Source organism: Nymphalis io, chromosome 6 (assembly GCF_905147045.1).
Source record: "Nymphalis io chromosome 6, ilAglIoxx1.1, whole genome shotgun sequence".
Classification (NCBI taxonomy): domain Eukaryota; kingdom Metazoa; phylum Arthropoda; class Insecta; order Lepidoptera; family Nymphalidae; genus Nymphalis; species Nymphalis io.
In genome coordinates this window covers 3,852,836-3,878,099 of record NC_065893.1, presented here as the reverse complement: position 1 = coordinate 3,878,099, position 25,264 = coordinate 3,852,836, and the positions used below count along the sequence as shown (strand labels likewise).

The 25,264-nt window shown below is 32.4% G+C and overlaps 2 protein-coding genes across 2 annotated transcripts; one reads left to right on the top strand and one right to left on the bottom strand.

Annotated features, from left to right (window-relative positions):
• The first annotated feature begins 427 nt into the window (after positions 1-427).
• LOC126769099 (protein Lilipod) lies at positions 428-25,239 on the top strand. The gene is made up of 10 exons (XM_050487641.1): positions 428-746; positions 862-1,126; positions 1,555-1,782; positions 6,631-6,696; positions 13,935-14,087; positions 19,019-19,218; positions 20,878-21,039; positions 21,285-21,516; positions 22,246-22,402; positions 24,599-25,239. The coding sequence occupies exons 1-10, from the start codon at positions 684-686 to the stop codon at positions 24,735-24,737; spliced, it is 1,665 nt and encodes a 554-aa protein (XP_050343598.1). The 5' UTR covers positions 428-683; the 3' UTR covers positions 24,738-25,239.
• LOC126769104 (RNA polymerase II-associated protein 3) lies at positions 7,474-10,581 on the bottom strand. Its single transcript, XM_050487647.1, has 3 exons — positions 10,269-10,581; positions 8,681-8,926; positions 7,474-7,818 (listed from the first exon to the last, which is right to left on the bottom strand). Exons 1-3 carry the CDS (start codon positions 10,548-10,550, stop codon positions 7,630-7,632), a joined length of 717 nt encoding a protein of 238 aa, XP_050343604.1. The 5' UTR covers positions 10,551-10,581; the 3' UTR covers positions 7,474-7,629.
• Positions 25,240-25,264: the final 25 nt, after the last annotated feature.

The following is a 25,264-nucleotide window of genomic DNA, read 5'->3' as shown; positions in this document are numbered from 1 at the left end:
ATGATTTCAAATGACATTTATCAGTTCGTCATTTCAGTTAGGGTGCCTCTGCACTTGACGGGCAGCACATGTTGATGTAAATTATGAGATATTTGTGCAGTATAATTTACACCTATAATATTATAATAGTTATAGTTTCATAATATTATAATAGTCAAAGATACGAAAATATTATTTATTACTTTCAAAGTTTCAAATATACTTCCAGATTTACTTAAACTTTAAAAGGTATGCTTTTTCAAGAAGCTTATAATTTACTAGTTTAAATCTTTTTCTTTTTCCTGCCTTTTTAAATTTTTAACATCATTCGTTTTTTTTAGTTGTAGGTGACATTAATTAAGCAGGATGAATTATACCTTTTTCGCCTATTTCTTGACACTTCGGTTTACTGTTTAATCTGTTGTCATTGCAGCTGATCAAAAAAATTAGTCGTGTTTTTACATCATTCGTTAGAGCATTACACCTTAGCAAATAATATAAGTAATTCATAAAAAATAAAAAACGTAATTTTCAGTATAATATTGTAACGCCATTTAAAAATAACTTATAATTGAAGATATCTTGTGTGTATTTAGTACTCAAAAGGGGATGGTGTAATTTTTGAAAATGAAGTGCAATTTCAGTGTTAACGATATAAAGGAAAATTCTATAAAGAGATAAAATAAAATATCGAAAAGAAGACGATGGATGATGAAGAGGCAGACTTGAGGGAGCAGATTTTTCATAACAATGTTCGAGAGCAGATTGTGAGTTGTTCGGTCCTCTATATGTTCGGAGTTATTTTATCTCTATATATATGAAGTATGAGGAATATAAATATATGAAGTAATACGATTGTAACATTTAAACATTTTTTTGTAGATATTCCTGCTTTTGTTTATATTACTGTACCTCTTCTCGTTCATGTTAATCGAGAAATTTCGTCGGCGCGATAGCGATGATTATTTTACGGCTGACGAAGATGAGGTGAAGGTATACAGAATAAGCCTATGGCTTTGCACTTTTGCATTGGCCGTGTCTTTGGGCTCGGCACTCCTGCTGCCCGTATCAATAGTCAGCAATGAAGTGCTCATATTGTACCCAAATAGCTATTATGTTAAATGGCTGAACAGTTCTCTAATACAAGGTAATTCATATCTATTGAAAAATTATATTTACTGAACTTGTAATGGTTTCATCCACTTGTATTGTTTATTTGCTATTTTGTTGTAATGTGTAAATCCTAAATTTTAGCTATGAGTATACAAATATAGAATTCATTGACTTGATAAAAAAATAGTAATTATTGGTTTAATTAATTTTCTACAAGATATAATAAAAAATATATATATTTAAGACTTACTAAAAATTGCTTATTTTGATGATATCAATATTCTTAACATTAATTTTGAATATTACAATAAAGAATGAATGAACAGCATTGAGATTAATCTACATTAGGAGCAATTTTTCAATAAATACAAGGTATAATAAGTTCAATAGACATAAACTATGACTGCTCAGAGTGGCCCTTCTCCATTCAGTAAAAGTAAATGTTAAATAATTTTGTTTTAGGATTATGGAATCATGTGTTCCTGTTCTCCAACTTGTCATTGTTCGTATTTCTACCGTTTGCATACCTATTTTCTGAATCCACTGGTTTTCCTGGTTGCCGAGGTTTAAAGGGACGTGTGTATGAGACTTTTATAGTACTGGCGCTTCTTGGTGTTGCCATGCTAGGGTTAGCATATGTTATATCTGCTTGGTTGGAAGGGGACCGCTCTAGTCTGGATGCTCTACTGAGTAAGTATATTTGAATGTGTTTCTTGTTTTAAATTAAAAATGTTAACAGTAAAACTTATTGATGAATTCTGTAAAGATTTTCTTTTTCTGTATATTTGTATCTATTTATGTCACAAAAGTATTTATAGTATTGTCAACTGATTGTGAAGTATGCTTCTAAGTGAAAGTACTGTTTAGGTTTCTTTTAACTTTCCTACTTTTATGTGTCATTGTTATTAAAAAGTTTGTACTATTTTCACACTTTAAATTCATTTTGAAAGTAAATTAAATACACACACACACACACATATATATATATATGTGTGTGTGTGAATACAAAACATGCATAGTATGTCCGAGATATGGCCAACTTTTTAATAAGCAATATATTAATAATATTCAGTCTTAGTATTGTTATTGAAATAGTATTTTCAAACATTAAACATTACCACTGACAATAACATGCAAAAAATATGTAAGTTTCATAAAAAAATGTACATAGGCAAAAACAACAGATTGTTTAGCAACAGTTTTGTTACCTTTGCACTCAATCAAATGTGACCTCATCATTGACACATACATAAAACTATACCATCATAAATATAGTAATGTTTGTTTGTATATTACCACTTATCTCAAGAGTTATTCTTTTTTCAATTTGATGGGATGTCTATATTATTTATATTTTTTTAAAAAACAGTGATCAAGTTTATTATAAATAAATGCAATAAGAACTCAATGTTATTAAATTATCTTTTTTATTTTTGTGACACAGAATACCATAAGAGTCACATTCATACAGTTAATATTTACTAAAATAAAAAGGTTATTATATTAAATTTTATTTAATGCATCACTAAATATGCAATATTCCTAATAAATAATGGAACTAAGTTATTAATAAAATTAATAGTATACAATTGGGTATTTCTGATTTCTAAAATAATACATATGTACATGACATTAAATGTTAACTGAACTTGAATCAGGTTTTTTTGTTCATTAACACAATGTAATTCTTAAGTATTTGTATATAATTAACTAGAATATGTCTATATTGTATATAACCATAGTTTCCTCTATTATTTTTTAATTTTTGTTGAAGTGAAATTTATGGGAAATTTAAAAGTTCAAGATCAAATTTTAATGCAATGTTTTATAATTTATTTGAAGTATTACAAAATGCTCTAACTTTTGAAAACAAAACAATTGACTGTATTAAATTATTGTTTTTCAAAATTTTTATTCTTATAATCTGGTCCTTTTTTGAAGAAGCTAATATTTACGATTTTTTTTTTTTTTTTTATAGAATAGGAAGGCGGACGAGCATATGGGCCACCTGATGGTAAGTGGTCACCAACGCTCTTAGACATTGGCATTGTAAGAAATGTCAACCATCGCTTACATATCCAATGCGCCACCAACCTTGGGAACTAAGATTTTATGTCCCTTGTGCCTGTAATTACACTGGCTCACTCACCCTTCAAACCGGAACACAACAATATCAAGTATTGCTGTTTTGCGGTAGAATATCTGATGAGTGGGTGGTACCTACCCAGACGAGCTTGCACAAAGCCCTACCACCAGTAAAATATACTAATAGACTTATGACATGCAAACATGCCAAGGCCTAGTGTAATGTGTTAGGGGTCATCAATGAATTACGTCCCTCCCCGTTCTTGACGCGTATTATATTGATCCTGCCAGCAGTAACACGTCACAGAAACTAGATTCATCTACCAACGACATACGCTATACAATATACGCTAATATATATAAAAGATACATCTTTTATACGGACGCTTATAATAAACTGATAACATAAATCTACGAGTACTATGTTCGGTTAGAGAAGTTTTCAATAGGCTTGTATACATTGTGTACATAGTTCTGATACAGGATGTAGGCCTGAGTAGGGTCAAGAGAACAATGCAGTGAACGCTACGTTTGTGTAATGAACCATCTGCCTCGGGTTTTATTTGTGCCTAATTGACTGGCATTACATTGCTACTATTGTTCTGTGGTCGTTATTTCAATCTCATGTATGTAAACTTTCTTAATTTCGAAGGTATTAAAATTCAAACACTTTTCCGTCTTAACAGTTTTATTATTTTAATATAACTCAATATTATCCATAGTGGTAATACAATTTGTTTCACAACTCAAAAATTACCGTTCCTCTTTTTTAAAAAACCAAACAATGCGAGCTTCTTGCTAGTACTCAACTGACTAATCATAATATAATATTTTTCGGAACCGGTAGTCAAAATAGAGCTACTAAATAATAAAAGTACGAAATATTTAAATATACAATATAAAAAATAAACAAGCAAAAATCACGTTTTGTATTAAATATGACAATAACATAAATTATAACTTATTAAATTCTTTTCATAATGCAGATTTATTTTAATGGGCACGGCTATTATTTACAAAATGCTCAATAGTTATTTGAAATTACAGTATGATTTTTTTATCAAGCTAACCTGTATGATCGTATAGCCGCGAATATAATTACCTTGTATTCGTATTACTCGTATTTTTTTATATAAAAAGGTATCTTTAGTATATCGCAGCAACAGTATGTTTATAAACAGTTCTCGTTTGATAGTAGAGTTGAGGTTTTCAACTCTACTATCAAACGAGACTCAACACGAAGCCCGCAATGCTCGTAAAGAGGATTTAAGTCTATCAGTTTCCCGCCAAAAAGAGTATCTGTCAATGCTCTTGTTGCCAGATTAAAAATATAGATTATTATTAATGAATATAAAACAATGACAGATACTCTCCAGTGGTTTTTTTTTTAATTTAAAAAAAAGTAATATTTAATATGAATTCGTATCACATCTTAATTATATATTGCAATCTGATTTAGTCTTACAAAATGTAGCGGCTTGGTTCATATCAAGTTTCATCAAAATCTGTTCTCTGGTTTAACCGTGAAACCGTAACTGACAGACAGAGTAACTTTCTTATTTATACAATGTATACTACATTAGGTCTAATACATTCCAGGATTTTGGATAGTTTTTTATTTTATTGTGAAATTGTTAATATTGTTTTTTGCACAGATTGATACGTTGCTGCCTTTAAAATTCCTTAAAATCCTTAACTGATACTATCCGACACAATCGTATCATCTGAAATAGTTATATCCTTAACCGTATCTAAAACCGGTAAAATATTATTCCTGATAAATTCTTCCCAGACCTTTTATTTTTTTTTCAAACAAGTTAATCTTTATGTCACTATCACTCTGCATCCTCTTGTTTATGGAATGTTCTAAGGAATTGCTTGGATTATAGTCCCGGCTGCTGAATTTCACCACCGGACATCGCGCCAGAACTCTAAATTTCATCCTCACAACTTCGATGTCAGGAAATCCACAACAGCGCGATTTTTAAGACATTTTCTGCCTTGCACAATCGCTGTGGAACCAGCTTTCGCCGGTGACTTTTCCGAACCGATATGACATAGCAACCTTCAGGAAAAGAGCGTACTCATTCCTTATAGGCCTCCTCTTACATAATATATATATATCTCTCTGATGTCGTACGAATATTATTACTATTTTAGAGACAAGCTTTGTTTGTTTTTTAGCGATTCACTTAAAAACTTTTACATTATTAAAGAATGTTGTTTAAGCACTGACATAGGCTATATAGTGTGCTAATATAATATGGTATATTTTTTAAAATATTATAGCTAATATACCGCCGTAGTCGAGGAGAAAAATGTTGGCTTAGGAACTTTCGAAAGAAAACAATGGCAATAAAATAACGACACTTCAGTTTAATTTCATTGTCACGAAGTATTAATCCTTATCAATATAAATAACATTTCGTTAAAAACGTTTTATGTAGATAAATATTACAATTTGCAATTCGAAAATTTTAGAAATATTACGAGGTATATATAAGTAACCACGTGACAGAATACGCGGCGCGTGCTGCGTTTCCACACTACGGCCGAATAGAATATTTTTTTCCAAATGCTTATAGTTGGTCAAAAATTATAAGGTTAAAATCCTTGTTTTACAAATGCGTGGTCGAAACGGTTAGCTAGTCGTAGGTAGGGATTTATTTAAATTGCAACTGTTTATCGACAATACATTTTATTTTTTTTAAAATGTCTATTGAGAAAGAAAAAAAATAAGTTGTCTTAGATTATTGCTGTGTCTTAATCTTTTCATATGCTTATAATTAATCCGTAACAGCCTGTGAATGTCCCACTGCTGGGCTAAGGGCCCCCTCTCCCTTTTTTGAGGAGAAGGTTTGGAGCTTATTCCACCACGCTGCTCCAGTGCGGGTTGGTGGAATACACATGTGGCAGAATTTCACTGAAAATTAGACACATGCAGGTTTCCTCACAATGTTTTCCTTCACCGAAAAGCATGAGATGAATTATAATCACAAATTAAGCACAGGAAAATTCAGTGGTGCTTGCCCGGGTTTTAACCCACGATCATCGGTTAAGATTCACGCGTTCTTACCACTAGATGGCCTAGTGCCTTAGTGGCCTTTGGCCTTGGCCATTAATATATATTTTAATGATGAAGTGTATAATTAAGTTCTTATTAATTAATTACTGGATCAATATTTATTAATTTTTGTAGTATTGGGCGTGTAGTTCATGTTCGTACAAATGTATTTTATTTTACTATTTCTATAATATATATCCTTCTTGTTCTTAAGTAGTACATTTTATGCTCTTCAAAACAACAAATGATACATAAATTAAAAATATATAATAACTCCTTTTGTGTTCTCATAATTTGCTTTTAATAATATTCAATGTACATAAAACGCACTCCCATTCATTATGCTGTTATTTACTAACAAAACATGATAATGCTATTTTTGTTTACAGATTTATGGACATATCTTCCGTTCCTTTACTCTTGCGTGTCATTCGTCGGCGTTTTAATGTTATTGGGTGAGTTTATCTTTATATTAAAATTGATGTTGGTATAATGTTTGAGATGAATAGACTTCCGACACATATTGACTGCTCACTATGAAAATTGGCAGATGTACTTTTTTTTGCTTTACTAGATAGGCGTGTGTGGGGTGGGGTATGTCCTTCCTTGGGGTTCAAGCTTGTTTAATTCCAAATTTTATCAAAATCAGTTCAGTGACATAGCAGTGAAAGCGTAACAGTCAGATAGATAGTTACTTTCGTATTGCGCAGCACATCAACTTCTATACCGTTCAAGCGATCGCCATATATGACACTTGGTACACATCATCAACACGTATAAAATTCACGCACAATACGTATAGGATTTTGTTTAATTTGTTTACAAACAAATTTAAAGATGTATTGCAAAGTTTGCTGGATATTAGGTACTATGTTATGATGATTCACAATTCGAAATTGACGCTGCAAGTAAAGTTATCGTGTACACAGGCATTGACCCTGATGTTGTATTTAATGGTTTAGCATTATTGAAGAATCTTGTTTGTCCCCATTTCGCTTTATTAACTTACCATCGTATCTTTTTACGGAAAACGTGCACCTTCTCGAGAAATTATTTTAATTGTGAAGTGTAAAATATTTACTGGATCTATCGTTTTTAATATAATTTTAAACTTAATTCAGTTAAAGAGACAAAAAATATCAAAACGATTTAAAAAAAATGATCGACCAAACGGTAATTTATTGAGTAATATTCGTAAAGTGGATTAATATTATCACCATTATATCGTTATCAATCGCTATAGATAATTTAATTTTGAATATCTCATTACGTAAAAACAAATTTCTCTATTACCAAATAGAAGGTATATTTATAATTATATAGATAAATTGGTGCAATCCTCTAATGCAGATTATCTTCTACATTTTGGACCTAATCTTTCATTTGATTTATTGGTCTTCTTCATTCAAAAAGTATTTAACAAGATCTTCATGTTGGGGGAATATTTCTTTTAATTCTGTTTTACATTTTTCGAATTTATCATTTTCCTCTAATTCCTTATACGCTTTCGCTGTATAGAGACGAGCTTTGAAGCTGTTTTCATTCAGTCGTAAAGCCCACTCACAGTCGTTAATCACCTGGGAAATAAAATTTTATGCATTTGTAGTTTAAATCTCTTAAACTGTCTTAAAAATATCAAAATTCTTTATAAGTATCGTATGTTTTTTTGAGTAAAATAATCGGTCCAATAACTGGTTTCTTTTGCAATATACATATAATTGATTATATATTCAAATATATATTTTAAAAGTCAATCGTGTATCGAATACTTATTAAAAAGAAACAATCTTAACGCGATTTAAAATAAAACAAACAGCGATGAGTTATTGGTAATCACGTTTTGAATTCCGATCAATAAAACGGACCGTCGAAATTACCTACTACTACTTGTAATAAATTGTTAGTACCTAAATATGAAGTGCCGTCATGGCCCAGTGACTAGAACATGTGGTTTTTAACGGAAGATTGTGAGTTCAAGTCGGAGCAAGCACCGAGTTTCCATATGCTTAATTTGTCTTTATAAAGCACCTCGCGCTCGGCGGTGAAGGAAATCTGTATGTGTTACATGACGTTGAGCAAGGTGGCATTGCTCCGAGCTCCTCAAGAGCTTTGCCCATCAGTATGTACATTTAGAGGGCATGAATTAAAAAAAAATATGAACCTTAATAAAATTAACCATTACATCGTGCTACTTATTCTAAAAGATAACTGTAGTACGTCGTAATACTTTGTTGTTATCGACTAAAACCTGTCCTCGCTAACGTACACAAATGTATCCATCATATCAACTATGTTTGCTGCAAGACATTGACCTCGACTAACTAACTATTGTTGATTGGTTTCGTCGTCAAAAACCAATATCTGTGTAACAATAGGAAAAAATGTATGTGTTTTTTTACTATTAATTATAATATATAATATCATTCCCATAGATCTTACCTTGTCAAAGTTTTCGAGTTTAATATTAGTTAATGCGCGGTCGCAGTACAACATAGGGTTGTCTTTGATTTGTTCTATTGCGCGATTGTAACAAGATAGTGCTCTGTCGTATTCGCCTCGACGAAATGCTTTAACGGCTTGAGTTTTTAATGTATCCGCCTTCTCTTGACGTATCTTTTTATCCAACGCACGACGTTCAGCATCTTTGCTTACTTCTGCCATCCATGCATCCTTATCTATTTCTCCCTAAGAAGTAAAAAAATATTATGCTTATTAAACCCGTAATTAATTTATATAGTGTTGAATAATACTTAATGCCCTCAATACATTTTTAAGGAAAGCCGATAAGATTATGTTGTAACTGCACTTATTTAATTTTAACAAAACCAGCTTTTGTGTTATTGATAATCATAAGTTAAGCATTTCAATTTTGAAATCACAAACTTTATCTATAAAGCTATATATATGTATATATCTATTAGAATTTACGGAATGTTGGGCACGCGCGTTTACCGTTAAAGGACTTTGCAACTTTCAACAGCCTGTGAATCTATGTCCTATGTATATACAAGCACGTGGAATATTTGATACAATTTAAAATATAAAATTTATTTAAACGATTGGAATAGTTATGTACAAGTCAAAAGATTCACTGTGATAGACGTCAGTGGCAATAAAATAGTTAAAAGTAACAACTAAAAATATAATCTTTAGAGACTAACATGCGTTGGACGATATTTTGGTGAACGATTTATTGATCTACTGTCTGCTATTTAAAAATTTGTATTCGTAAAATACTAGTATAGTTTCGCGGCTATGTTTGTGTCGTTCTTGTTATGACATATAAAAAACAAACAATATGTCTGTGTTTATATATTGTTTTAGACATAAATATAAGGGAAACAAAATTATCATTACCGATGGCAATGGTTTCAGATGGCAATCAGAGTTTTAGTTGAGAGTTGTTTGTTGTTATTTAATTGCTTGTATTTATATATATTTTTCAATAAATAAAAAACATTTAAGAGTTATTTATACAGATGCACGAGCCAAATTGTTTTCATCGGCATGTCTTAATACTATTTTTATATCGAACGATCGAATAATATAATAATAGATTAGATATTTACAGACAGTCCATTATGAACGCGAACCGAACATTATCTTGGCGTATGTAATGCATACGGATGCAGAACAATGAAATCGTCTAGTGAATAACCTGAATAATCGCTGCGCAAATATACACGCTATGTATGCCACTAGACACGTACGGTAGCGACAGCGGCGCTGATAACCCGAATTACAGCAACTCGTCTATTTTTATTATATGCAAAGTACGACTGTTAATAATAAAACATTTTCAAAATAAAGAACAGTACCGTGATAGATCAATGGATAGAACACATGGTTCGAAGATTCAAATCTGTACAAGCACCTGAGTTTTCATTTGCCGAATTTGCTAAGGTTAACATCGTGAGGAATTCTGCCATAACCCGTAGTTCAATAGACTGAGCTGAATAAGTGAAGCACCTGTTTTTAAAAAAAGTTTAATATATTTTACGGTTTTTTTTTTATTATTGTCACTTACTGTATCATTATTTTTGAACGTTTCAAAAGCTTTTTGGTTAATCAACGTTCGATTTTCTTTTATCGTCATCTTCACATCTTCATCGACTACAATTTTCCCTTCAAGATACTGATCAGCTATTGCTTTGGCAGCCTCCGATTTGATCTTGTCACCGCTCGCGAGATCCCTGACAAGGGTCGATACTTCGCCGATTCGTTTCATAAAGTTATTCCATTCTTCGTTTAATTCCATCTGCTTGTGATCTTTCAATGCCGGATTAGATGTTATCATATTCTTACTCATTGTGTATTGAATCGAGATTGTTTTTGTTCGTCCGTCGTTTGTGTAAACAGTTTCGTTATAGTTTGTTGTATTGACTTAACAGCGTACATAGATACCGTTGTCAAGGTGATTTATAATAGCGTCTAACAAACGCTTAAATTGAAATTTGAACTCACTGGCCAATTAGTCTTTTTAAAAAGTATAGATATTCTTACATGTACCATAAGTTGAAATGATTTTTAAAAAAAATAATACACAAATAACTATATGACCTTATAATTAAAAGTAAACAAATAACAATCAACAATAACATCAATTGTTTTAAATGAATAATAACTAATAACAAAAAACAACTAAAACGAAATAGTTTATGACACCGTCATCGTATCACCTAAACTTCGCACTAAAAAGTTATATTCTGCTTCTGTGACGAGCGTTCGCGCGCCTTCTTTATAAATATATATATGAGACAAACAGATTGTTTTAACTATTTTTGCTACTCGCAAAACCAACGGTTATACCGTATTATTATTATTTTAAATCAAGTCAGAATCGTTTCATTTTGTAACACCACATAAGGAAACGTGGCACTTAAATTTAACCATGCTATTTTACTCTCAACGTACTGACTTTATAACATACTTTTGTAGGTTCATTTTGAATAAGTTTTTAGAAAAACTAAATTATCTCCTTTTTTATTTTAAAATTCATTAACAGTTACATACATATTAAAGGAAATTTCACGTAGCAATTGAGACTAGAGTTTGGAAAATATCAAAACTGGTATATAGTCAGTGAACCGATAGTCGTAGTTAACAGGAAAACCTCAACACGAATCCAGTCTAAATTTTCATGAGAAAGTAGTACGGAACCCACTTCGCGCGACTCCGACAAGCATTTGTCCGGTTTCATGCTTCGTTTTTAACTTCGTGTTTGTTTGTTTTTAAGTGACGTTTGAATAAAACGTCCGTCTTCCACAGTTAGATCGCCAATATTTCTAAATTAAAAAAGAGCCACTCGCATGACATTTTAAACAACAAAAAAATTATTCGACTTAAAGTAAATATTGATTTAACCCAACTAAGATTTACATTCGATTCGAGTCGAAACGATTTCAATCGTATTATCTTTGATTACGTGATATATCAAATAACTGTCAATTACTATACATTTTCGTGTTTTCTACAAACGAATTCTTCAATTTGTATGTAAATTGTCTTTGTTGTAATTGTCTTTATTATATAAACAAGGCAAAGAGATCAAGATTTCCTTTTTCCACGCCTATTTTGAACTGGCTTTAACGGCGTGTGCTTCCAACCTTTAGCGGTAGCATAAATAAATACAGAGTCGCAACCAATTTCCTCGTCGCAAATACCGAGGAAATGAATGTCTCTTATATGACGAAACGACATTATGTAATTACATAATAATTTATTCACGTGTCAGAGTTACAAAACGCTTAACGTAATATGTATTGATATTATGATAATAATAATAATATCCTGGGACACTTTTCACACACGGCCATCTGATTGCAAATTAAGCTTGTACAGAGTTTGTACTATGGAAATCAGACAACTAATATACTACGTATATTATTTTTCTTTTGTAAATACATACTTATATAGATAATATATATTATGATATTATCGCAAATCTTTATGTTTACTTTGTTTAAACAGCTTGTTGGAATAACATATATATGTGTGTGTGTTACATTCAAGCGTGCGTCTATTTTTAATATTTTAAATGCAATGCAACGTTATGATGGATTACAGAGCGCTTAAGATAGTGAAAACACGTGGGTTACTATTTAAAGAATAAAAGATAAGTTTATTTACAGGAAAGTAATTTGTTTTAAGGGTTTCGTATATCCGGTGATAAATGAAACCTTAATAGAATCGCCTGTCTGTCCATCTGACACAGCCTCCTTTCTCCGAATCTATTTCATGAAATAAAAGCTTAAATGAGGTACTCGTACATGGTTAAACTATTTGTGATATTGGAGTTTCATGGAAATTAGAGAATGAAAATGTCGAGCCTATCATGTAGAGGTTAAGTTGAGTTGGCAGGTTGATTTACAAAAAAACCTCAAAATAAATTTAGGTTTTAACGAGAAGTGCAATAGTACGGAACCGTCTTCTCAACACGCAATTGCTTGTTTTTTTTAATTCGTTTTAATTTCGTGATAGTTTGTTTTTTAAGTCACGTTTGAATAAAACGTATTTGTTTCAAATAGATTTGGACCAAGTAATTTATTATACGGACAGTTTTTATATATTTTATATATATGCATAGGATGTAATTCATACGATGAATCCTTAAAGAACCGCAATGAACTTTAACGTATGACTGTATTTGCGTCAAACCTTCCGTACTTAAACCTTAATTGTATTTTAACGCGTAATTTTTATTGAAATAGCGAAAATTTTGGAATGATTATGATTTGCTCGTGTTTCATATTTGTTTGTTAAAAAAAACGCGAGTATTCAATATATTCTTTAGGCATGGGACTGATAGTCAGAATTATTCTAAAAACGACGAAAATATATGACAAATACGGATCTTAGAATTGAAATTGTAGTTTTACATCTAATTCAATCCTGTAACATGATAATTCAAAAGTGCATATTTGCATAAAAAATATTTTGTATGTAGGAAAACGCAATAATTTGTTATTTCCTTTAATGTCTAGTTGCGTCTAATATTGTGTAATTTTTGATGATTTCAAAAGAATTGCAAGAAGTTGTAAACACAGATTATCCAGCTATTTTAGTGAAAACGCACCTTTAGGTATGTTGTGGTTTGCCAATACCTGTAATTACAATAACTCCTTCACTCTTCACATCGAAACGCGCCAGCAAATAATATTCTTGTTTTATTATTTGTGGTAGAAATGGGATTGGGTCAAGTGAATGAGCATGGCAGCAGGTTTTGTTTATGAAATTACTGAAACTATAAATGTAATTGTAAAGGAATAAGTTGAAAATGAGGTGATGGGATGTAAAAATATACTTTTAAAACAAATAAATCTTTCAAAAGTATGCCCTACACGAAGATTTTTTTCTAACATTTGCAGTAAGTCTTCCGGTAACTAGTTATGGAGTCCGTGTTCATATCTAGCCTTAGCCTTGCTTTTTACCAACAAAGATGGTCTAAAATGAAATGAATTATCTAAATCCAATCACACTCGTCGAAGTTATCGAGGAACAAAACAGGCCAAAGCGATTACCTCCCTAATTTTTTTGACGTCTATTAAAAAATAGTAAAACTGAGCGGTCAGTTTTTTTGGAGTACAGCATTTGTTCCAAAATTGTGGAAATTATCGAAACTAAGATCCTACTGGACGGAGTATATTATACTTATGATTCTATTTATTATACATCGTAATCTTGTCTATTATAGTGTTCACACCGCTGGGATTCGTCAGATTGTTCGGAGTTGTCGGTGGCGTGCTCGTTAAGCCCCAGTTCCTAAGAGATCTCAATGAGGAGTATTATGTATACTCTTTCGAGGAGGACACGATTAGGCGGCGGATCGAGACCTCCTTGGCTACGGGTAAGTTAATAAAATATATTACTAGCTGCAATGTTTGCTTCATCTCCATTAAATTTTCTTTTCGTCTTCTCTTGTCCTACGGGTCATAGCGTGATTTTATGTAACCTAATAATAATGTCCTCCAGACCGATTTCGACCACGGCGGCTAATCTCAAGAGAGATTAGCCAACTGCGCAGGAGATGTTATAGTGCACAAGTGTGTGCGCAAACACAGGTGCATTCTCTCTTTCCTCACTCTTGAAATCCGATAGGACGGCAATCCGAATTGGGACGCTATTAAGAATTTTCTAACAGAAAAACCCAATAATTTTTTATTGGCCCGACCTGGGTACCCAGGACATCCGGGTCTGCGGCCTTACATCAAGCCACTAGACCAAGGAGGCAGTCAGATGGGCTATTTATTTATTTAACAAGTATATGTAACCTATATACTTGCTAAATATAATAGCCCATCTAGTCCTGGCATCAGTACGTTCATACTTGAAGATTACCTTAAATATCATAATATACATAATTATATTAAACAAACAAGCATCGTACTTAAACGTTATACTTTTATATATATTAATTACGCACTATTGGTTATATCGGTTTATATTTTTACCATATTATGAATGTTTAAGGTAACTGTATATCAACCTCCAAGGTGCAGGCGAACGAAACCTCGGATGACTTTGTTACTGTTTGTACAAAAGCTCGTATGTAATCATTTTGCACTATACGGAATTAAAAATATTACCCTATATTTTATTCGTATGATACGAATTTATATTTGTTTTTCTGTTTCCATGGCGACTAAAATGTATATAACATAAGATTTTAAACATTAAAATCATCACTAAAACAAATGAACACAAGTAAACAGAGATTTAAATATTATGTTCAAGTATGTGGATATGTATGAAGCTACTGTTAAATAATTTTAAAATATCTCTTCGCATTTTTTTTTTTTTTTTTTATAGAATAGGAAGGCGGACGAGCATATGGGCCACCTGATGGTAAGTGGTCACCAACGCTCTTAGACATTGGCATTGTAAGAAATGTCAACCATCGCTTACATATCCAATGCGCCACCAACCTTGGGAACTAAGATTTTATGTCCCTTGTGCCTGTAATTACACTGGCTCACTCACCCTTCAAACCGGAACACAACAATATCAATTTTTGAATTTTGCATTTAAAGACGTACACGCTGACCTCCAAACTGACACGACCTTCTACGTGCGTCACATGAAAATAATTCTTGTTTAGCAATTAGGATGTGTTTTTGAAGATTTATAAAGTAAAGTAAAGTAACAGCCTATGAATATCCCACTGCTGGGCTAAATCCTCCTTATGGAGCTTATTCCACCACGCTGCTCCAATGCGGGTTGGTGGAATACACATGTGGCAGAATTTCAGTGAAATTAGACACATGCAGGTTTCCTCACGATGTTTTCCTTCACCGTAAAGCACGAGATGAATTATAATCACAAATTAAGCACATGAAAATTCAGTGGTGCAAGCACCACCGGGTTTGAACCCACGATCATCGGTTAAGATTCACGCGTTCTTACCACAGGGCCATCTCGGCTTAATTAATTATATGTAATCTAAGAAACGTAATTTTTTCATATTCTCATGACATTACAATGAATACAATCTACGTGAATATTCTAAGTGCATTTGTCACATAGAGTTTTGTCTTAATGAATAATTTTTTTGTGAGATTAGACGATACGACATGACGCTGTAATGTACCCGTTAGTCATATATACCGCGTGACTGAAGAATCATTCTTTTGTATCGTATAACCAGCCGTTATCAGCTTGATGAGCTTTTTTTTAAATCGCATTATCGTTAATGATGCAAAACGGTTGCATATAATTAAATATAAGTCGGGAACATTTTGATATGGACTACTCCGGCAAGTTTTCCGCTGTGCAAACTGAATTGGTGTTTAATTTCATGGTCATAATGAAGAATCCGTATTTCATTTCCCGAAATGATTTGTTCGTAAATATTTGACGAATGTTTACCACGCCATACTTGGCTTACATCTAATAATTTCGTACAGCACTCAACTTGTACTAGTTTTCAGAGACATCGAGAGCATTCGTGACACACATTTAGTACGAACCTTTGAAAGGTTAAATAGGTCATGAAAAATGTGTTTTTTCTACTGATATAGCTATTTCTGTTAACAAACTTTTATATTACCTGTATAGTACCTGTGTAGTAGTAATAAATGAGCATGAGTACTGGTAGTAGGGCTTTGTGCAAGCTCGTCTGGGTAGGTACCACCCACTCATCAGATATTCTACCGCAAAACAGCAGTACTTGGTATTGTTGTGTTTCGGTTTGAAGGGTGAGGGAGCAGTGCAATTACAGGTACAATGGACATAACATCTTAGTTCCCAAGGTTGGTGGCGCATTGGCGATGTAAGCGATGGTTAACATTTCTTACAATGCCAATGTCTATGGGCGTTTGTGACCAATTACCATCAAGTGGCCCATATGCTCGTCTACTACATGTACTATAAAAAAGCCCTACCGATGGCCGTCTTTATAGTTCGAAGTGTCCATTTAAAATTCACTTGACTACTTTTAAAGTATAGATAATGAAACGGTAAGGTAGGTATTTAGGTACACAATCTTATCTATGAGTAAATGACTTTTTAACTTGATTCTTGTTTTGTTAGGAATTTAATAAAAGCGCGTTGCTTGTGTTTTAGTGGAAGTGGTGAAATTAGCCGTACAGTATAAAATTGCTGTTACTCGTGTAGCTCACATGAGTATCAGTCAAAATATTTTACAGTAACAGACCGTTAATGTCCCACTGCTGGGCTAAGGCCTCCTATCCCTTTTTGAGGAGAAGGTTTGGAGCTTATTCCACCACGCTGCTCCAATGCGGGTTGGTAGAATACACATGTGGCATAATTTCAATGAAATTAGACACATGCAGGTTTCCTCACGATGTTTTCCTTCACCGTAAAGCACGAGATGAATTATAAACCCAAATTAAGCACATGAAAATACAGTGGTGCTTGCCCGGGCTTAAAACTACGATCATCGGTTAAGATTCACGCGTTCTAACCACTAGGCTTATATTTATCGGCAAAATATTTATGTATAAAAAAAGGAGAATCTCGTCTTATCTATAAATGATACTTTATTGGCTTTATAATTTAAAGTATCTTTTATAAAAACCTTTGGCTTTAATTAAATTTAATAAAATAAAATATAATTTAATTTTTAATTGCTTAGCTGTTGTTTAGTCAAACATGGATGTATCTTTTTCTGTCATTACTGATTTGACTTTCGAAAGAAAGAACACAGCATTGTTTACCGAATCACTCGCTAAATAACGTTTATGAATTAGGCTTTTATTTTTATTATTTACTGTAAATAATAATTAAATATTTGAATTTCGAACAAGGAGTCTCGATTTACTCACGAGGCAGATATAATACAAAATTATCGGGGCGTTAAGGATTATTATCGTAAAGATTTCCTTGCGTTATATTAGAAACCTATAATTGTTTTTGATTCTGATTATTGTTTTTGCTATTGGAAAATACTTGAAAAAATCTTACTTTCATTTTATCGATTAACAATTACCGGGATACATATAGGAGTTTTTTTATCCAAGCTCATTGGTCGATAACATGACGCTCAGTTCTTTGGCATTGTTCTTTATTTGAATTTCATTTCCAATAATGCAGCTATCTACACCTCATATCTCATAATCTTTGTACATATCACTTATGTATATTTATGTATATACAGACTGCGATTTTCGTTAATTTCTATTACCACGGTCTATATAATACACTGGAATGTTAGTAATTTTCAAACATTTTGTTTGTTTCTGTCGTGTATCATGTAATCCTTTAATGGGGAATCCCATAAAATATATTGAGAAGGATCGAGTGTTAGTATGTGTTACAAATAAAGTCAAAATCTTCACATTATTGACTTTAAAAACGCGGAAAACTAACCGGCGACCATAGGCGTAAACCTTGTAAGCCGTACATACTTCCGACAACTTTTGATATTCATTATATGGACGAATAATAATGCAAGTGCTCATGAATATAACAACTAATAATGCTAATTTTAAAGCGCTTGAAATTAACTGACAAATAATTCCTCCGAGCTGTCTAAATTGATATTTATTGGAATTAGTAATGCATAATTATTTGATTAATGGCAACACTATGTAAATGATCACCCACATACGATGACTACGAACTTAAACTCTTTCATGTAAAGTTGTCTTAATTTATTCCATGCTTTCTAATATAACATCGATATATATATTTATCGATTATCCTGACATGTACTTTAGCAATATTCTGCTTATAGAAAAAGTATTCTTATTAACAAAAGTGTATAATCGTAAAAATGTGTAATTTCTATGCGATACTAATATTCAATCCTACTCAAAACTCAAAAAAACTTATTTATTTGAGCTTTATTATTGTACACTATATCTCGGTGTGCGATTTTGGTCACACTGCGCAGGAAATATTATAATGCACAAGAGTGTGCTCAAGCATTGGTGCAATATCTGTGTGATTCTGTCTTTTTCAAAATCCGGTGGAACGGCAAATCCGATACGACCAGAAAGAGCTCAGGCGCAGGATCAATGGTTTTATGTGTCTTTCTAAATACGAGTGTGTGTAAAACTTCCAACTTCCAAGCTGCAACTGAGATTTTTTGGACAGAAAAGCCCTCTGCTTTTAAATGGCCGGACGCGGGGCTTGAAACCAGGATCTCGGGATCTACGGCTTTAAAAGCTAGCCACTAAACCAGCCAAACTAATACAATACCAAATCATAACCAAATCCCCTCTGTACATACAGTTGTGTGAATTTAGTAACTACAAATTAATATTAGGAAATATATAACGAAAAAAATTGTACTAAACTTAAGTTGTTTATTTCTAGGCATTGGTTACATATCACCAGAACCCATGTACCCAGATCGCGGTGACATATCAGCGCCCGTGGACTCGGACGCGTCGATGTCGAAAGGGAGCAAGAATTCCTCGTACGAAGGAAAAGGTACCCCGCTGCTGAGATTGAGGAATGGAGCCTTACAAGCTGGTCTTAAAGAGAGACTTCAAAGAGTTGTCGCCATGAGAAAGGTGTGTTTTTGTAGTAGGCAAATAAGAAACTTATTATTTATTAGTATCCTTCCTAACCTAACAAGAATGATTGATAAGGTAAGAGGTAAAAAATAAATTCTTGGGAAATTGGATGATTGTTAATTTGTGTAAAAAGCCAAAATATTTTTTAATCATATCTATGTATAAATTGTTGAATGAACAAAAACGTCATGGATACCTTATCTAAATTATCGAATAATCTATTGCTGTTAAGCGGATATAGTTAATAAATGTATTTTGTGTATAAAATATCGCATTCATCATAACGCGTGGCTTGCTTTTTACTTACATACATACAAATCGTCCGACATTGCGATAAGTAAGAAACCTTGTAAATACAAGAATAATTCATAAATAAGTCAGTCTCATGAAAAAAAAAGCTTGAAATTTTTTTGTTTCCTTTTTTTAATGACTACTGACTATCTGAAATACATATTATTAAAAAAAACTCAGTACACGTGACAACACACTTATATGTTACAAATTACGAAATATTATCGCATCCAAAATCAAACTTTAAATTTTACGAGCATAAGCATAACTGGTGGTAGGGCTTTGTGCAAGCTCGTCTGGGTAGGTACCACCCACTCATCAGATATTCTACCGCAAAACAGCAGTACTTGGTATTGTTGTGTTCCGGTTTGAAGGGTGAGTGAGCCAGTGTAGTTACAGGCACAAGGGACATAAAATCTTAGTTCCCAAGGTTGGTGGCGCATTGGCTATGAAAGCGATGGTTGACATTTCTTACAATGCCAATGTCTAAGGGCGTTTGGTGACCACTTACCATCAGGTGGCCCATATGCTCGTCCACCTTCCTATTCTATAAAAAAAAAAGCTCATATAAAAGTTTTACTCGGATAAGATTGTTCGTGTAACGATTTAAAATTACTATCGAGATTCCTTGAAAAAAGTCACTAATATTTGAGTGGATATTATCAATGAAATGAGTTGAACGCCGAAAAAAGAAATTGTTTTGAAATACGACTTGTCAGAGATAAGATTTAATAACGATATAATAAAACTTTTTCGGCACATATATAGCTTATGATAAACGTACTCAAGTTTTAGTTAGGTAATGTAACATTGATAATAATCGATTAGACTCGGAACGATAAAATCAGGTTGATTTTAATTCACAGACGTTGTATATCGAATGGAAATATATTCTTACAATAATGATTCTTCCAGAATATATCCCATTTTTTGGTATATACATATATATATTGAGTAAAAATCTGCTAAATGGACTTGAGATAAGGGACGGTTACAAAGGTTTTTAGGCCCTCGGCAAAAATAAAGTAGCGGGCTGGATATTTTTTTAAACCAACAAAAAACCAACAGATTTGCAATGATTCAATAAACTAACAAATTAACCGTTTTTTTCTGTAATAAGATCATATGCTTTTTTATCTAAAAACAACGATTCCGCTGTAGGCGAAAGTAACGCTTGATTATTTATTGATTTAAATCGAAAATTTAAATACTATTTATATTTACACTCTCTTGTTTCTATATATTTTTAATGTAATTAAAATAACAGTTGTGATATCTTATTTAATATAAACAATTTTTTTTTTTTAATAAATCTTTAAAAAAATATACTTTTTAACAATTGTTCTATATTTAAAAATATTTCAGCAAGTAGAACATCAACGCAAGACCTCGTCCCTGCAGCGGAATGTGGTGTACCCATTAGCGATGCTGCTCCTACTCGCGCTGACTACCATAACAGTTCTTATGGTGTTGCAAAACACGCTGGAGCTTCTCATAGGAATTAAGGCATTGCCGCTTAGCACTCGGGTAATTACTTATTTGTTGAAGATTTTATTATTAATTGGAGATTACACAAGTTCTCGCGTCACAATGTGTACTGCAACTTTTGTCAAAACGCCAATGAATTTCTCATAGAACCTTAAACTATTTGTTTATAGAACGATCGATGTATATTTGTCCAGTTTCTGTGAACGTTATGCATCTAAATATTTCTACTCCGCCGCCAGCCAATCTGCAGCGCTAGCTGACTCTATTTATTGATAACTGTGCAGCAATTCACCCTCGGGATCGCGTCGCTGTCCAAGCTGGGCTGGGCGGGCGCCACGCTGGAGGCGTTCCTCATCCTGTACCTGCACGCGGCGTCGCTGACGGGGCTGAGCACGCCCATGCGCGCGCTGCGCGTGTTGCCGCGCGCGCGCCGCACGCCGCTCGCGCGCATCATCGCGCTCTGCGCCGTGCTGCTCGCGCACTCCACCGCGCAGCCGCTGCTCGTCAAGATACTAGGTACCCCTACCCCCTCGATTATATAAAGGAGATCAAAAAAAAAACCGTGTTTTTCGTCGGTTCTTCTCGAGCCTTAGGTGCTTAGTTCCGTTCCGGTGGTAGATTTATGAAAATCAATAAGTAAGTGTAACGCTTCTAAACTGTATAAAGATTTTTGATTTCGACTTAGTCTAGACCATACTCAGACCTAATATCGTATTACGAAATCTTAATCAGGATTTTGTTACATTAATAATATTTTATCGAGTCGATTTTACTACGAAAATATAAATGAGAAAGAGAAACTAAATATTTACAATGCTAAATGAATCTAATATTCGTGGATATGGTAACCCGTATCTTGCTCGCCCCCTTCATATCGTATAACCCCTAAGACAAAGTATGGCTGTTGTTCAAAACCTGTACAATGAAGTTAGCACCTAGTACAAATATTTGTTCATTACATACAGTACATTTTTGCGTAAGTGGCTCATGTTGGTAAATGTTATATCGCCTAGCAATGCAACAATGGTTCACATTGTATTTTTTCAATTAATTTACGTTACTTTTAATAATTTAACACTAATTAATTTGAATACTATGCGAACCTACAAACTTGATCCCTTATTCGTCCGCAATGTAAATACGTTTATAAATGCGAGAAGTTTTCACTAATTACGTCCTATCCTTGGTTTTTTTCGAAAATGATATTAATGACAAAATACTAAACGAATAAATCCGTCCGTAAAGGTATAACGAACTTCGACCTGCTGGGCGAGTTCGGGCGCATCGAATGGCTCGGTAACTTCAAGCTGGTGCTGCTGTACAACGCGATCTTCGCGGCGACGGTGACGCTGTGCCTCGTCAGCAAGTTCACGGCCAGCGTGCGCCGCGAGCTCTACAACAGGTTGGTGGAAAACGTCAACACCGTCGCGCACTGCGTCTCTTTCCTCAACAACTGACTCTCTCCTGCAGTCACTCTCTCTCACCGGTCGAACCCGTGCTATTATTTATAAAAATGAATTTCTTTTCATTAAACTATCCTACTGTTCTGTATTGTTTCACTGAAATATTATATTTAATCGAAACGATTTTTTACTATATTTTTATATAACGGTGACTGCTTGGGACTATTTTTTTTATTATTTATTGTATGAATTCGAATTTAAATAATATTAAATGTGTGGCGTGATATATTTAGTGTTTAAATATATATTTAATGTAAATTGCCATGTTTGATATCACAAATGTTTTATCTTAGTTCTAACTAGCCTTACTTTGTGTAGGATGCGTTTATGTAGTGTGAGTAATGTATAGTATTAAATAATAATAAAAATAGTAAATTACAATAAAGTTTCATAAAAATCAGTAATCGATAATAATGAAATTATTTAGTTATTAATTTACATTCTAATTACTATGCATTTATTTTAAATATTTCGAATTTCGAATTAAATGTATTTTGTTTTACGATTTTTTTTAAATAAATTCTGACATTATAATGTATATTGAATGTTTTTGAGGAAAGGTTGCAGATCTTTAAGTTAATTTGATTTTTTTAACCAATGAGACTGAATTTGTTAACTATTATATGAATTTATTTCGGGAGATTATTTATTTTATCTGTGTAAAAAGAGATGGTCTAAATTTGACTTAGCTTATTAATTTAGTATAAATTATATTTAGCCGTGAAAATGTTAAGAATATTTGGTGGGACTCAATGATTATTCGTATGGTCTCGAAATTTTTTGTTTGTAAGCATTTAAAATAATTTACAAAAAGACATTTCAAGACTGTTTAGTTAAGGTAAAGTTATGTTACAATGAGGTTGCACTTTTGTATAAATATACAAATAAATATTATTATGAAATCGATTAATCGCGTAAATTAAAAACAAGAGTGTGACCTTGATAACTTGATTTGTTTGCTCAATTTATACTAAAATTAGCAAAAGATCTGTCGATTGTTTTATGTCTATGTTATCTATGCTATATCCGTAATTTTTTTTTATTTCACGTATGTGCGTATTGATCCAAAGTTATTATAAACCTGATGACCTGCAATAGCTATATAGCAAGGTTTTGGTGTTGTGAAATTATCTAGAATTCTAAAGGATTATTAAAAATTGTCTAGTCGTACCGTATCTCTAAAGCTGCTGCGGGTCGAAAGCTTAAGGATCATTGAGACTGCCATTACTAACGCACTAATTACCACTTGGTTCATGCAAACATTTTAATATAAATAAATAACATTGTTAATTTTAACTCATGTCAAATAAATCGGGATATATCAATATGAAGTAATATGATATATTATTATTCTTGACCTTTTAGAATTTAACTTTTTTTTTTTTTAATTATTTTAGCAAATGTCGAAATATGTTAAACATAAACAGATAATTTTCATAGAATAATCTATTTCAAATGATTAAACTAAAATAAATATAATTTAATAGTATTTAAGATTTTTTCTTCTTTAGTTTGAGTTTCATTTGGTGAAATTTTAACTGAAACAATGATGAAAAAATATATATTATTGTATTCCTTACCATAAATTATTTGAGGTGCTGCCTTGTCTAATTATTATAAAGTTACAAGAGGATTAAAGGCACTTAGTGTTAAAATGTAGAATAACTCTTGTGTCTAGATTGTTGATTTAGCCAATATATTATTCTAGTGTGAATTTTATACATTTTGTATTATCTGTACCAAACGTTGATATTGCATTTGAAAAATATATAGAAAAAAATAAATGATTTTTATTTTCTCCCATATTGTATTGATATAATTTTAGCAATCAAATAAACAAGTGGATTTTATGATAGAACTCTTATATAGTTGAAATATGGGCTGGTGTGGTAATGTCAAATGAACAAAATCATTACTTCTCATTTTTTTAACCGTCATAAATCATCATGATTAAAAATAGCTTTTATTTAATCATATTCATTTGCTTTATATCATGCTTTCGGCACATTGCTTTTAAATTAATTCCTTCTGTTCCTGTAGCAACTGAATATAGTTTGCATTGATAGTAGAAATTATTCAGTCTCGTTCGGTGTCATTTTTACTGCAGTCATATAATGTATCTTTTTATTATACAGATTTAAATGGGTAGCCGAGGTTTTTATAACACCTGAAGACTTGCCAATACCAAATATTTCTACAGTTTCACCTCAGTTGTCTGCTGATAGAACAGTTATCACGGAGAAGAATGAAAAATCTCATTTAAAAACAGAGTAAGATATTGTTATAGTATGGCATTTTTAAAAATTTTTAGCAAATGAATTTTTCCTGTGGCTATAGTAAAGTAAGTCCCGTCTCAAATAATAGATTTTGAGTAAGGGGTTTTTAAAACAAAGGGATTTTTTTCAAGCACATCCAATTGAATATATAAGCACTTTAACCAACAAAAACCAAATGTGTGGACCAAACAAAATCACCACCTCAAGCAGTCTCGAGTTTCTCCAGGGAAGGTTGGCTTAAGGTAGCCAGCTGTGAAGTCTTTTTTATAAATATCATTATTTCTCTTTGCAAATCCAAAATACATAGCAGTAGTGAGACATACCTCTATAAGACAGGTATGTAATATAACTCAATTTTGTACAAAGTTGAAGTATAACTCATTCATTCATAACACTGTAAATATATTAATATTGTAAAGAGACTGACCATCTGTTTAGTGTTATAATTTTGAATCTATTGAACTAATAATCATAGCTGTTAAATTACTTTTATTATTGTATAATCTGTGATTTTTATTAGTAATT